Source organism: Solanum tuberosum, unplaced genomic scaffold (genome assembly GCF_000226075.1).
Source record: "Solanum tuberosum cultivar DM 1-3 516 R44 unplaced genomic scaffold, SolTub_3.0 scf00086, whole genome shotgun sequence".
Lineage (NCBI taxonomy): Eukaryota > Viridiplantae > Streptophyta > Magnoliopsida > Solanales > Solanaceae > Solanum > Solanum tuberosum.
This window is the reverse complement of record NW_006239010.1, coordinates 992,723-1,005,584: the sequence shown is the minus strand read 5'-3', so window position 1 is coordinate 1,005,584 and position 12,862 is coordinate 992,723. Positions and strand designations below refer to the sequence as shown.

The following is a 12,862-nucleotide window of genomic DNA, read 5'->3' as shown; positions in this document are numbered from 1 at the left end:
ATTAAAATATAAGGAAATTTTATTCCACAAGGAAAAGGTATTCAAATTTAAGGAAATAATTCAATTTTAATTGAAAAAAAAATCCTTATTGGAGTTGAGATTCGAACTTGGGTTTGAAAACTGGGGCAGCAAGTGGGCTAGCGACAGCTCTAACCATCTCCACTACAAGTTACTTTGTTATTTCAGCATGTCCAAATTGCCATATATACCAATATAAGTCAAAACTTTACGTGTATATATCGTATAATTTGTCAACGAAGGGTGTCCAATTGAACACCCCGGGGACAAGGTGACTCCGCCCGGCACTATCCATCGGAACGCTTTAAAAAAGAACGTCCAAATAATACCATGACTCTACAAATAATACTGAAAAGTAGTAAATATTTCAGTGTGCATTAGTTTACAATATTATATTATTGAGTCGATTAGTTATTAGGCAAGCAAACATATCTCCTAGGTAGTTGAACAACATTGGATGGATCAACAGACAAACAGTATTAGCAAAATGAAAAAGAAACAATAAACAATTACAAGGGTGTGGTTAAATGGTGTGGATACTTTCATCCAAGAAATTTTTGGAAGGGAGCGCTCCCTTCAATTGGTCCTACACGATGTGAATCTGAATTAGTCTGGCTAGTGAGTTCTAAATAGTCAATTGTCCACCAAATATGATTGATCTAAATTTCATCTATACATAACTACTCTTAGAAAACTTGTTGACTTAAAAGTTTGTGCATGTTCCTCAAACCAACATTCAAAAAGATCAACTAACAATGTATACATTATAATTTAGAATTTAAAGTTTATGCTTCTTCACCCAACATTTCACCAAATCCTTCTACTCCCTCAATAACATCCCCTATATATACATATACTCTTCTTCTTTAGTGATGATCAAACTCATCAACTCAAATCAAAACACAACTTAATTTCCTTGTGAAAACAAAGCAATCTTGCAACATCAAATATGGCTGCTTCTAGCAATTGCTCAATCAGCCTCTTGTTGATCGTAGCATTATTGTCCTTATCAAGCATATCGATTAGTCATGCTGCTCGTAGCCTACTGCAACTTCCCAACTTGCCTACGATCCCTTCCTTACCTCAACCAACAATGCCACAATTGCCAAATATTCCAAACTTTCCCACAACATTGCCACCATTACCAAGTGTTACATCTTTGCCAACACTTCCAACAGCTAATTCACCTTTACCTTCGTTGCCTACATTGCCCTCTGTCCCGAAAATGACTCTGCCTCCAATGCCCGCGAATCCTCTGCCCAACATGCCATCACTTCCCAAAATTCCTACAATTCCAACACTTTCACCTCCTCCATCGTCTAACTAATCTTGCAGCTTCCAACCGCGTGATTTTTACCTTTCTTGCCACATTGTTATTTTGATCTGTTATGTACTGTATCATTTATATACAATATTGATTGTCATTTGTGTTTATCCAATGCAGTGTCTATTACTGATTCATCTGTATTTGTCCAATATATTTTCTTGATACACGAAAATCAATCGTATGTACATTTTTTCGAACAAAATTTGATCATAACTTGTTCCACAATCAAATGGAATTTCATTAAGAGAATTGATAGTGAATTGACACTACTGAGAAAAGGATTTAAGAAATTATGTGGAAAAATTAAAATCAGCTAACATTTTGTACTTTGACAAGGTTGATTTTAGTAGAACAGTAGCATAAAACTTATCTGCACCTGGTGTTTATACTAAACCAATGAATGCATGATATGTGTTAAGGTATAAGCAACTATGATTTAACTATAATTAAAGTATCTTTTAATTATGGTAAATTGCATTGATTTGGTACAAGTCTACCCTTAATTAGAGTAAGCCTTTCGTGTAACATTTTTTGGTTGAACAAGAAATGTAAGTGAAAATCAAATAAGACCATGACCATTAAGAAGCTTTTTCTCTACAAATTATATTAGAAAGCAGTATATTTTCATGTGCATAGTTTAGATTACTCAAAAATAAAATTTGAATGATCATATAAATTGATTTGGTAAATACTTATTTGTACTCGGCGTTACACCTAATTAGACTAACGCTACAACAAAAATAACTTTTAGCGACAATAAATTTACACACATTAACAAAAAGTGCTAAAAATTTTACCGGCATTAGTAATTAATTGTCATTAGATCCAATATTTATGTCACTATAGGCTTTAGAGACATTTACAAAGAGTGTTAATTACCGCTAAAAATACATATTTAGTGATAATTAAGTTATTATCATTAATTAATTGCCACTAATAATTATTTTTTATGTAGTGACCTTAAGAATCAAACAATGTAGGTGAAAATGCATATCATTTAAGTGTTAAAAAGGAGTTAATTTCTCATACGGTTACTCAACTAACAATTTTTATCTCAGAAAGTCACTTAAATTTTGTTTATTAAGCAAAAGTCACTCGACTAATGGTAAAAAAAAATAAAAAAAGACTCGACTAATGGTGACCATTAAACTGACCCACTTTTTTATTTTTACCGGAATGAAACACTTTTTTTCAATTCAGCTTAAAATAAATTATCCATGTCAACAATATCTACCGAAAATATCGTCAGGTGAAATGACAATAGTTGAGCGACTTTTTCTGTTAGAAAAGAAAGTCGAATGACTTTTTGAGATAATTACTATTAGTTGAGTGTTTTGTATTATAAAACAAAGTTAAGTAACTTTCTAAGATAAAAGTCATTAGTTAAATCCGTTACATTCGTTGGTTTGATATAAACCCCGACGGGGAGAAATTTTATCCATTAATTTTGTAATCTAACGATCGATCCTTGTGATAAAAGACTCTGAATAAGAGTAAAACTACCAAACTTGGTTGCCTTGTGATTGTTTAACGAAATGTGTTAAAGACTTAAAAAAATTGTTGAGCTGATTAGTTATTTGAGCATCATATATTAGGCAAATAGGCAAGAAAACATATCTCCTAGGTAGTTGAACAACAATTTTAAAAAAAAAAAAAAAAAACAATAAACAAGTACAAGGGTGTGGTTGAATAGTCGGGACACTTTCACCCTTAACCAATGGTTTTGGGCTCAAGTTATGGAATGAATGAATTCCTTAGAAGGAATTAAAGGCTCCCCTTAACGGGTCCTACGTGACATGAATCTGAATTAGTCTGGCTAGTGAGTTCTGAATACTCAGTTGTCCACCAAATATGGTTGATACAAATTTCACCTATGCATAACCACTCTAAAAAAAACTTGTTGACCTAATAGTCTGTTCATGTTCCTCTGGAAGATTAACTAACAATAAAGTATTAAGAATTTAAAAAGCCTATGTATCTTCACCCACCAAAGAACTTCCCCTATATATATACACCCTTTAGTAAGTCATCAAACTCAACAATTTCCTTGTGCAAACAAAACAATTTTAGAGAAAATTAACACAATGGCTGCTTCCATCAACTACTCAATTATTTTTGTGATGGTAGCATTGTTGTCCTTATCAAGCATATCGACAAGTCATGGTGCTCGTAGCCTACTACAACTTCCCAACTTGCCTACGATCCCATCATTGCCTAAGCCAACAATGCCACAATTGCCCAACTTTCCACTCACATTACCACCATTGCCAAGTATTGCATCTTTGCCCACATTTCCCTCTGTTGTCCCAAAAATGACTCTGCCACCAATGCCAACCATGAATCCTCTGCCTAACATGCCATCACTTCCAAACATTCCTACATTTTCACCTCCTCCATCCAACTAATATATAGTTATCTTTGCAGAATCCATCTAGGGGTGGCAAAAATGACTTATTTATTGATTCAGTCTATTTTGATTCGAGTAAATTTAAGTCAAAATGTTCATTTGCCACCCCTACCTCTATTCTACTATATTAGTAGTATTGGTTTACCTTAATTGTTCTATGTTGTTTCTTTTCAGTTTTCCCGATGTATTCGAGTTGATTTTCGAGAGTGTATCCTGTATTTTGATTGTATGTATGAGTGTAATTTTTATGTTTTGATCGTGAAACAGAGTTTGATGTAATATTATTGTTGCTACAAGTTAATTTCTGTCTACTGGTTTTAATATAGTGTTTTATATTACTTTACTAATATTTATACACAACAATAAGTCGCTTTGGCCGAGTGGTTAAGGCGTGTGCCTGCTAAGTACATGGGGTTTCCCCGCGAGAGTTCGAATCTCTCAGGCGACGTTTTCTTTTTTAAAAAAAAATTAAAATTGCATTCAATGTCTACGAGTGTACGCAGACCTTACCCCTACTTTAGAAGTACAGAGATTGTTTCTAATAGAGACTCAAATATTTACCGGATACTTTTCTTCAATATCTGAATAACATAACAAATCACATTCAGTGCCCAGTATATTCATGAATGGACATATAAATTTCAACTTTCTCATGTCAAAAATTATTGAATAGTTCCATAGAAGAAGTTGTGAATTACAGATGAATGAAGATAACTGATGATATACTCAAATGGTACAAAAGGGGTTTAGGTTAAATAAAATTTGTTTAACCTTTACAGAATGTGAGGAACAAATGAAAATGCTACTCTTACTCTCTGTCAAAGCTTCATTTTATAAATTATGCCCTTCTGAACTGGCATCAAAACAATCTATGCCGGGGAAAAAAATTGGGAAATACTATCTCCCGTGTTATTTCTTGAACAAATGAGACAGGAAAAGCCGTAAACGTTATCAATTTGGCTCCCTGCTTGTCTAATTTACATTATGATAGATATCTGAAGTATAAAATGAGTTTTCTCATGATTCAAAGAAAATCAGGCTGGCCTGTGGATGTCAAGCAACGATGCCACATACGGCTGTTAGGGTCGACAACTCTGGGTTTAGAGATGACTTCTGGAATTGGAAAGTAGACATAATGAGTATTGCATATACCCACTGTGATACCACTATATCCAGCAAATGCACCATGAACCTGTCAAAACAAAGTGTGTATATCGAATAAATAAATGGTTGAATAATGTCTAAATCACGGAAAATACAAGTTAAGAAGGAGATATCTAATTCCCCGCGAAAGGACTTACAGCATTTTGCCCAAGTACGGTGCACAGAATACCATCTGAAGCATTTGCACGGCATGCACGGATCATGTAAGTAGGATCTATGTATTTCACATCAGCTGTCTGTCCGAGCTCCTTAAAGTACTTTTTAATCTGTCAGAAAGCAGGCATATTATCATGAATTCTTATAATAAGAACGATAAGAAAGTGAGCCATGAGCCTTCATGTGCAAGGAAACTTCTACTGCCAGGTACGGTGTTTTAAGAATCAATCAATCGACTACACCTCAAGAAAGAGTTGGGGATCGTTACACAGATGCTGTATTATAGCTTATTCCCAATAGCATTCAGTGGATTATAATGATTTCACTATTACACTGGTGGTCAACCTACCACAATGCTTCTCCTGTATCCTAGCTTGAGACAGGCTGTGCATTGTGAAGCTCATGTAGGCAGAGTGAAAGAGATGACAACCACAAATTAGATACTAAGAGCAGCAGTTAAAAAGTGACTGAACACATCTTCATATATTGAACGAAGCAAGGACACCAGTCATAGCAGTTTAATATGCAATTATCGGTTATTCTTAATGAATTGGTATTCAGGTAAGTATTTTCTTCTTAGAAATTCCAGAACAAAAGTTTCAAGATTCTCATGTGCAATATAAGAGACCATGCAAAAGAGTTATATCCAGCTAAAAGCCTCTCCAAGAACTCCAATAAAAATCTCAAAAAGATTCATGATCCAAATGAAAGAGATGCATGAAAAAGAACTTTAAAAGATTACCAATGCAATATTAAATAGAGAACCACATGCTTTGCGCTCATGTGGACAAAGAGACCACTTAGAAGTAATATGGTGAAGTAACTTGAATTTCTCTTATGAAAAGAAAACTATGAAGGAATGAAATCCTCAGGATGACATAAGGTTGTACATACTAACATGCAGTGCGACTTTTTAAGGTGTATCTAGCAACAATCCCACAAAGTAAGCTGGGAAGCACTAACCTCTTGTTGCAAATAAACACCAATGTCTCCAAGTACAGCATTTCCAGATGCATCTTTTGCATTGGTTTTCTCAAGGAAATCCTGCAATGAAGGTTGGGCCGGAAGTTAAGTCTTATAAAGAATCAAAAACTGATCCATCTGTACTATAGTTTGCAAACAATAAATTACAATAAAAGTAACCAAAAACTGTAGACCTCTAGGATCTAAGTAAGCTTTGAGTTTTGTCTAGTATAGCGACAACATTGAATTGAAAGAAGAGTAAAAAAAGAATATCTAGTATCCACTACATAAATAAAAAGCAAAGGGGATAATTTATGGGCAAGGATGATAATTACTTCACCAAATATTGAGTTCCTAACTAAAATAGTCCCTTAAGTTTGGCAGCAGGTCAATTTTTATCCCTACTTTATACCTTCAGCATAAAAGATCCTTTTAAGTTTGCTAAAACTGAGCGCTTCTCATTCAAGTAATGAAAAAATGCAAATGGATTTCTACAAGACAAATGGAAATTTCAAAAGAGAGTATGTGACCATAGTAAAAGGACAACCATGACTGAGGTCTATTTCCACAATTCCCAATTATGTGGCTTTGGAATTGTCCAGATGATCGGCAGAAGTTAAGGAAGAAAAGGAAGCATTGATGGGGGTAATTATGAAGCACAATTTACTGTTGTCACGTATTTTAACTATAGCTGTGACGCTTTGCACGTGCAAGTTTCATTAGTTTAATAGAGATTGCTTTCAGGTTCTGTTAGTTGGACCAAAAGTCTCATGAACGCAAACTTAAAGGACCATATGTGCTCGTCATGACACAATAGAGATGAAAACAAGCCAATCCCAAACCTAAGAAACCTTTTCGGTTAACAAAAACTCATCTATACATCCCAAGGTAGCACAACCGTAATTATGACGTATCTAACCTGCCCAGCTCCCTCTGCTGCACAGACCACAGCTGATCCCTTTGTCTCGAGCAGATATTTTAGATGCCTCAATACACCATGAGGGCCATGCAGATTAAAAGGCACCTGAAATATGAAATAAGATATGATCCCTAATGAGAAACTCATCAAAAAAGCATTGCATAACATCTGATAGATATTAGTCGTACCTCTGGGATCAAGCATATGTCTATTTGTCCACTAGCTAGGGATGCTTGCATAGCTATAAACCCACTACTACGGCCCATCAACTTCACAATTCCAATACCACGATATGCACTATGCGCCTGCAAAAGAGTGATAAAGAAACTGCATCTAAAGCAGATTGCATGGAAGAAGTATAATGCATAACAGTAATTGAGGAAAAAGTATATGAGCACTTTTCTTCTGGAAACTCAATCCTTAACATGAGACAGTTTAGAGGCAAAATAAGAAATACTTGAGAAAACAAACTCAAAGTCCAAGAAATAGGGGGGAAACTAGTCACTGATCACCAAGACCTTCCAAGAAAGAAAGAAAAAAGTCAGAGGATTCTGTCAAACAAGGAGTTCTTGCAGGATTTCAAAATACATAATGACTATCTCTTGAACTTGTAGTGAAGATCACAAAAAATTAACCGCACTGAGACATATTCACAAAAGAGAGGTTGATGAGATTGTCTACGGAATTCCTTCTCAAAAGAGATTGTCAATTGAATAAAGTCAGAAGGAGGTCCAGTAAATTGAAGGGAGCAAAGCATAGGAAAAGAAAAGGCAAGGTGCAGGTCATTTGATTTTAGTGTAGAAGATTTTTCCTATTATGGAATAGACTGTAGAAGAAAGGATGAAATTGTAGTAGATCATAAAGTAGTACCTCAATGTAAGCAGAATTAATGGCTCTCTGTGCTTCTTCAACAGCAGTATCAAAACCAAATGTCTTATCCATAAGCATAATATCGTTGTCTATAGTTTTTGGCACACCAACTACAGCCGCCTTTATACGTCTTTTACGGCACTGTACACCCACAGTAGACAAAATTAAACTAGACTTAATAGCAGATACACTTAAATGTTATTGACTATTCAACAACCAAGAAGATTAGGAAGAAACTATTAGACCACTATATATCCATGCTCATCTGAAACATTTTCTTTCTACAATTTCAGGGAGAATTTTAATTTTAAAGCATAAGTTTCCATGCAAGAGGGACATTCACTCTACTTGTCTAATGGAGACACTAGAGAGAATCATTTATTCTCTATTCACTCTCTATACGGTCTCCAACTATGCACCAAACCTCAAATAATCAGAGAACAACAGTCAACAATGCATTATGACCCCATATGAATATAGACGTCAGGCATAACAACCTCATCATGAATTGCATTTGCACCAGCATGTGTACCATTTCCACCCAGCACAAAGAGCATGTTGATTCCTCTTTCCTGACAACAGTGAAAGAGGTAAATCTTAGATAAACCTAGCAAAATAGTCTTGCATGCAACGATCGAGGCAAGCTATATGATTGTAGTAGACGAGAAAGTCAGTCAAGTACCTGGATGCTGTCCACAATGTCACTAACTTTAGGTCCTCCACGTGATACTCCCAGCAAGCTTCCCCCCGAAAGATGAACATTTTGCACCACTTTCCTGGATAGCTAAGAACAAAGCAGGTGGGCGAAAATCAGTACAATACCTAAATCTCATTAAAGAGAAATTTATCCATTGCAGAGTAATAGTAATGACCATTTGGAGATCAAAGTTAAGATTTTGCACTTAAATCTGAATAACGGAGTTCAAAATTTAAAGGATCATTTGGGCAGTGAAGAAGAGTTGAAGTAACTTACTGGCATTTCGGCTAAACCTTTTTCCGAAAACCCACGATATCCAAAAGGAATTCCCACAATTTTCTTCACTCCATATATCTCAAGGGTGATAACTATCTGCATCATGTGAAAACAAAGAGCGGATGAAGAACAACACCAATGCAGCAGCAAGCAAACTACATCCATGAGAAATCAAAGAATCAAAATCAAACAATAATAAAATGCTAATACCTGTCGAATAACATCATTAAGCCCGGGGCAAAGACCACCACAAGTTACAATCGCTGCTTTCACCTCTTCTGGCTTGAAAAATATTTTCTCTCGAGGACCAGCACGGTGAACCCTGAAAATAGTTCATTCCGTATTCATGCTATGTGTTAAAGGCTTACCAAATATAAAATAAGAATCATGCTTGGCACAAAATTAATGTATTTACACCCTGAGTCGCAATTCTTACAACACAATCAAAACTCTTCTAGTCAATGTTCAGTAATTCTAAACCAAAACGAGCACTTATAAGGAGCTAACTTTGTTCCATATCACAATTTTCCCCAAATTCCAGTAATAGATAACGTGTAATTTCCTAAAACACTCCCCTCATCATTTGAATAACTCTTTTAACATCTCACTATCTAGTTTTATTTCTATCAGATATGAAAAAGGAAATCTCGAACACAGAAGATGTCAAAGAAATGAATAATGCCAAGTTGGGTGTTGAACAGTCTGGATAGTGGAGAAAATCAACAATGATAGAGGACTTCAATTTATGACAATTCGGAGAAGGAGCTCGTAGATGCAGATTAATTAGTAACCTAGAATTATTTTTTCAATCTATAGACATGCATTGCACTATAAAAGGCTTATGCCTGAATAAAAGGGGGTGAGACTGATTAAACTGATACTAGTCAAACGTTAAGTTTGTATCATTTCTTCAACAGGTATATCATTGTTGTATCCATGCAACTCTTTAAAGTAGAAAAGGTAAAGAACTTTACCATTGCTCTACCCATGAACAATTGGAATCAATGCACTCGGCACCAGCAGATGAGGGGGAGGAATAATTAATTACCTGAAATGTAAATTGCTTACTTGGATCAACTAGAATTAAATAATACAAGTGAACATGGAGGAAATAGAACAGAAAAAACAAAAAACAGATCATTTACTTTTTCATCAGCAGACAACAAAAACAAATAGCTTACTTGCTTAACTTCTCCATTCATTCCAAAGATAGTCCTATTACACTTCCGGGAGTTGAACCAACTTTTGACTAAGATATTCTAACATATGTTTTAACCATTTTGAAATGGGACAGGTTGCAAATTTAGTTTTTTATCAAATCATATCTAAATTATCAAAATTTTAGACAAATTAATATAAATTGATCCTTGATATGCGAAAGGCCAATCAATTTCAGAACAGTGAGATACTACTATCTTCAGCAAGGAATATTCTTCGAGCTCTTAATTAAAGAAGAAAAAAGTACTTGTGTATCAACACTGGATTTTTTAGCTTTTTGAACTGCCAACCTACTTTTCATCAAAGTATTCACAATTGAAGACTTTACATAAAAGTGAATCAAACAGTTAAAAACACCCACCCGAACTGTAAGGCTACTAAAGATATATTTTTCCTGACTATTTAATCTATCTATCTATCTATGTCAAGGGATACGGAATATAGTTCCGGTGGCAAATTACTGAAAAGTTTATATCTTCTCACAGTACAAGCTGAAAACTACATTTATACGAGCCAGAGCATTTGCACATTAAAGACAATAACCAAGTAGTTGGAGATCACTGCTGAGCAGTAGCTATGCCACACAATGATCAATATATATTAATTTACATGGTCTATCGACCTATATTCCATTGCCCCGAAACATAAGGGGGCAATAACCAATATTACAGGCACTAATTTGAGGGTGTGTACCCTCAAATTAGTGCTTTTTCTTTTTTGCTAATTTAGTGTATTTTGAAGAATTTTGGTATGAAGCGGTAGATCAATATGACATAATTACTAGGAAAGGATGCATGTCACCTTCTACTATCATAATCAACAGGAAACTAAATTTGGACGGTGAAAAGCTATGCAAAACTAGTAGAGACTTACTTTTAATAGAACTCTGTCATTATTATTAACGTAACCATGCCATTTTTCATCTGAGGGGTAACCTTCTGCAAACTTTTCAGTTATTGGAGTCCTGTAACAGGAATGATGCATTAATGTTAGTAAAACTACACCTCAAGCAAAAATTTCTGTCCGAAATCTTCATTATATTAAGCAAGGATATTTCTTTCCATTTGATTACCAGACCACCTGGCCAAGTGCATTCACACAAAATATGTGAGAAAACTAGCAATACTAAACTTTGGAGAATCAATAAAGCCAGACATAGAGACCTGAATGTCGAAACAGTAGTGGTAGATACAGAAAAGTAACTAATGCTACAAAACAAAAGGATAATCAAATTCGAACTGAATACTCCTCCATTCCAATTTAATGATACTCAACAAAGCATTTGACACAATTCCAATTATATATATATATATATATATATATATAACTTTCCAACTCATCGAATTATTCGAGATTTTAAATTTTCATATGATATTTGGTCCAACAAAATTTCACTGTTCATATTTAATACAAGTACTTTCTTTCTTCACTCTTGAATGGTGTCTCTCTCTTCTTCTATTTTCTGAAAATCAGGTGATTCTGTCTGAAGCTGCTCAAGTTAAAGTATTTATGTCCAGTTAAATACGTTATGCAAAAGAAATGGATGGAATATCCATATAGCACCTTACTCCTTAGTATCAAATTTAAACTCCTAGAAGTTGCTACAGCCTACAATTCTTCACTAAATAAATCTAAACACTTCACCACTATTTCCAGTTCATCTACCAATTCAACACATAGTTCCTTTTTTTCTAACCATAGTGTCCAAGCCAACTTGAGGCACCTCGACTAATTTAATCAAATACCTGACACCTCCTAACTTTGTCCACCAAGTCGCGTTTTTTTGTCTCTGCTAAGAATTGAACCTGAAACTTTACGGTGCTCAACGCACTTCATTGATCACTACATACCCACAAAAAGGAGAAAACTATTCCTTTTGCCCCAATTTATGTGACATAGTTGGAATTTCAAGATTCAAAATTACAAGCATTGAAGTAAATTCAGACCTAAGAAACTTCAAGTTTTTTGAAATAAAATTTATATATTTGAAAACTAGCTAAAACAATACTATAAATCACCATAATTAACTACTTAAAAATATATAAAAAGCATAACTTAATAGAAAAACTTGATTGACTCTCAAAATTTAAGTGTACCACATAAATTGGGACGTAACTAAGTAAAGTACACTAAAATTTAAAAAAAAAAAAAGGCAATTCTTTAACAAGGACATTACCTCATTTTTAGACAAAAAGTAGAAGGATACGAAACGGCGTCGGGGAATACATCAGTCATATGAGGAATGTTAAAACGAGCTTCAAATTCTCTAGAATACTTTAACTTCCAATCAGGATCACTAAAATCGATGCCGACGCCGGCGGCAGCATTTTTCGATACTCCGTTTCCAGTTTGCACTCGAATTCTCAATCTCCGGCAAGCTCTATTCAAATTCCGTACATTTCTCAACCTAACGGGACCTAAAAAGAGATCATGATCGGTGTAACCAGTTGTCGACGGAAAAATCGCTTTCTGTCCGATCACCGGCGAAAGCGACTCCATGAATAGCAACAGTATGCGTGTAACTACTGTGTATGTATATGTGGAAGATATATATAGAGCGATGAGAGATCGGAAACGGAGAGTGACGGAGAAAGAAAGAAGAGAGAGACAAAAAACAGTAGTAGAATTTAGCAGCCAGCCGGAGAAAAGAGAAAGCAATTATTTTTAAAAAAAATTTATTTTTTGGGTTTGACCTTTTTTTTCTTGTTTTCTTTCTAGGTTTCAGCCGTCCAAAGTGTATATAATTTTTGAAGTTAAAATTAAAATAGATTAATTTAAAATTTAAGTATTCAAAATTTATACTTCTCATATTAATATATTAAAAATATTTCTTAAAATATTGGTCAA

At 34.6% G+C, this 12,862-nt stretch overlaps 3 protein-coding genes and 1 non-coding gene across 4 annotated transcripts; 3 read left to right on the top strand and 1 right to left on the bottom strand.

Moving 5' to 3' along the window:
* Positions 1-875: 875 nt before the first annotated feature.
* On the top strand, positions 876-1,477 carry LOC107060506 (RNA-binding protein 12-like). The gene has a single exon (XM_015308481.1). It carries the CDS (start codon positions 968-970, stop codon positions 1,343-1,345), a length of 378 nt encoding a protein of 125 aa, XP_015163967.1. The 5' UTR covers positions 876-967; the 3' UTR covers positions 1,346-1,477.
* Positions 1,478-3,429: 1,952 nt separating this feature from the next.
* On the top strand, positions 3,430-3,750 carry LOC107060483 (pre-mRNA polyadenylation factor FIP1-like). The gene has a single exon (XM_015308449.1). The coding sequence runs from the start codon at positions 3,430-3,432 to the stop codon at positions 3,748-3,750; it is 321 nt and encodes a 106-aa protein (XP_015163935.1).
* A 368-nt stretch (positions 3,751-4,118) lies between these two features.
* Positions 4,119-4,200, top strand: TRNAS-GCU (transfer RNA serine (anticodon GCU)). Its single transcript has one exon. It is a non-coding gene; the product is annotated as a tRNA-Ser (tRNA).
* A 169-nt stretch (positions 4,201-4,369) lies between these two features.
* On the bottom strand, positions 4,370-12,514 carry LOC102590756 (ATP-dependent 6-phosphofructokinase 5, chloroplastic-like). Its single transcript, XM_006346685.2, has 13 exons — positions 12,192-12,514; positions 10,889-10,979; positions 9,772-9,845; positions 9,008-9,119; positions 8,798-8,893; positions 8,507-8,608; positions 8,322-8,396; positions 7,825-7,965; positions 7,143-7,259; positions 6,955-7,059; positions 6,036-6,116; positions 5,054-5,182; positions 4,370-4,944 (listed from the first exon to the last, which is right to left on the bottom strand). Exons 1-13 carry the CDS (start codon positions 12,512-12,514, stop codon positions 4,777-4,779), a joined length of 1,614 nt encoding a protein of 537 aa, XP_006346747.1. The 3' UTR covers positions 4,370-4,776.
* Positions 12,515-12,862: the final 348 nt, after the last annotated feature.

Bases quoted from the DNA above. Each gene is read 5' to 3' on its own strand.
- LOC107060483 (XM_015308449.1), top strand. From the start codon at position 3,430: ATGGCTGCTTCCATCAACTACTCAATTATTTTTGTGATGGTAGCATTG.
- LOC107060506 (XM_015308481.1), top strand. From the start codon at position 968: ATGGCTGCTTCTAGCAATTGCTCAATCAGCCTCTTGTTGATCGTAGCA.
- LOC102590756 (XM_006346685.2), bottom strand. From the start codon at position 12,514: ATGGAGTCGCTTTCGCCGGTGATCGGACAGAAAGCGATTTTTCCGTCG. The intron at 10,980-12,191 runs GTAATGTCCTTG...TTCCTGTTACAG, and splicing joins ACTTTTTGTCTAAAAATGAG to GACTCCAATAACTGAAAAGT. The intron at 8,397-8,506 runs GTACTTGACTGA...CACTGTTGTCAG, and splicing joins ACATTGTGGACAGCATCCAG to GAAAGAGGAATCAACATGCT.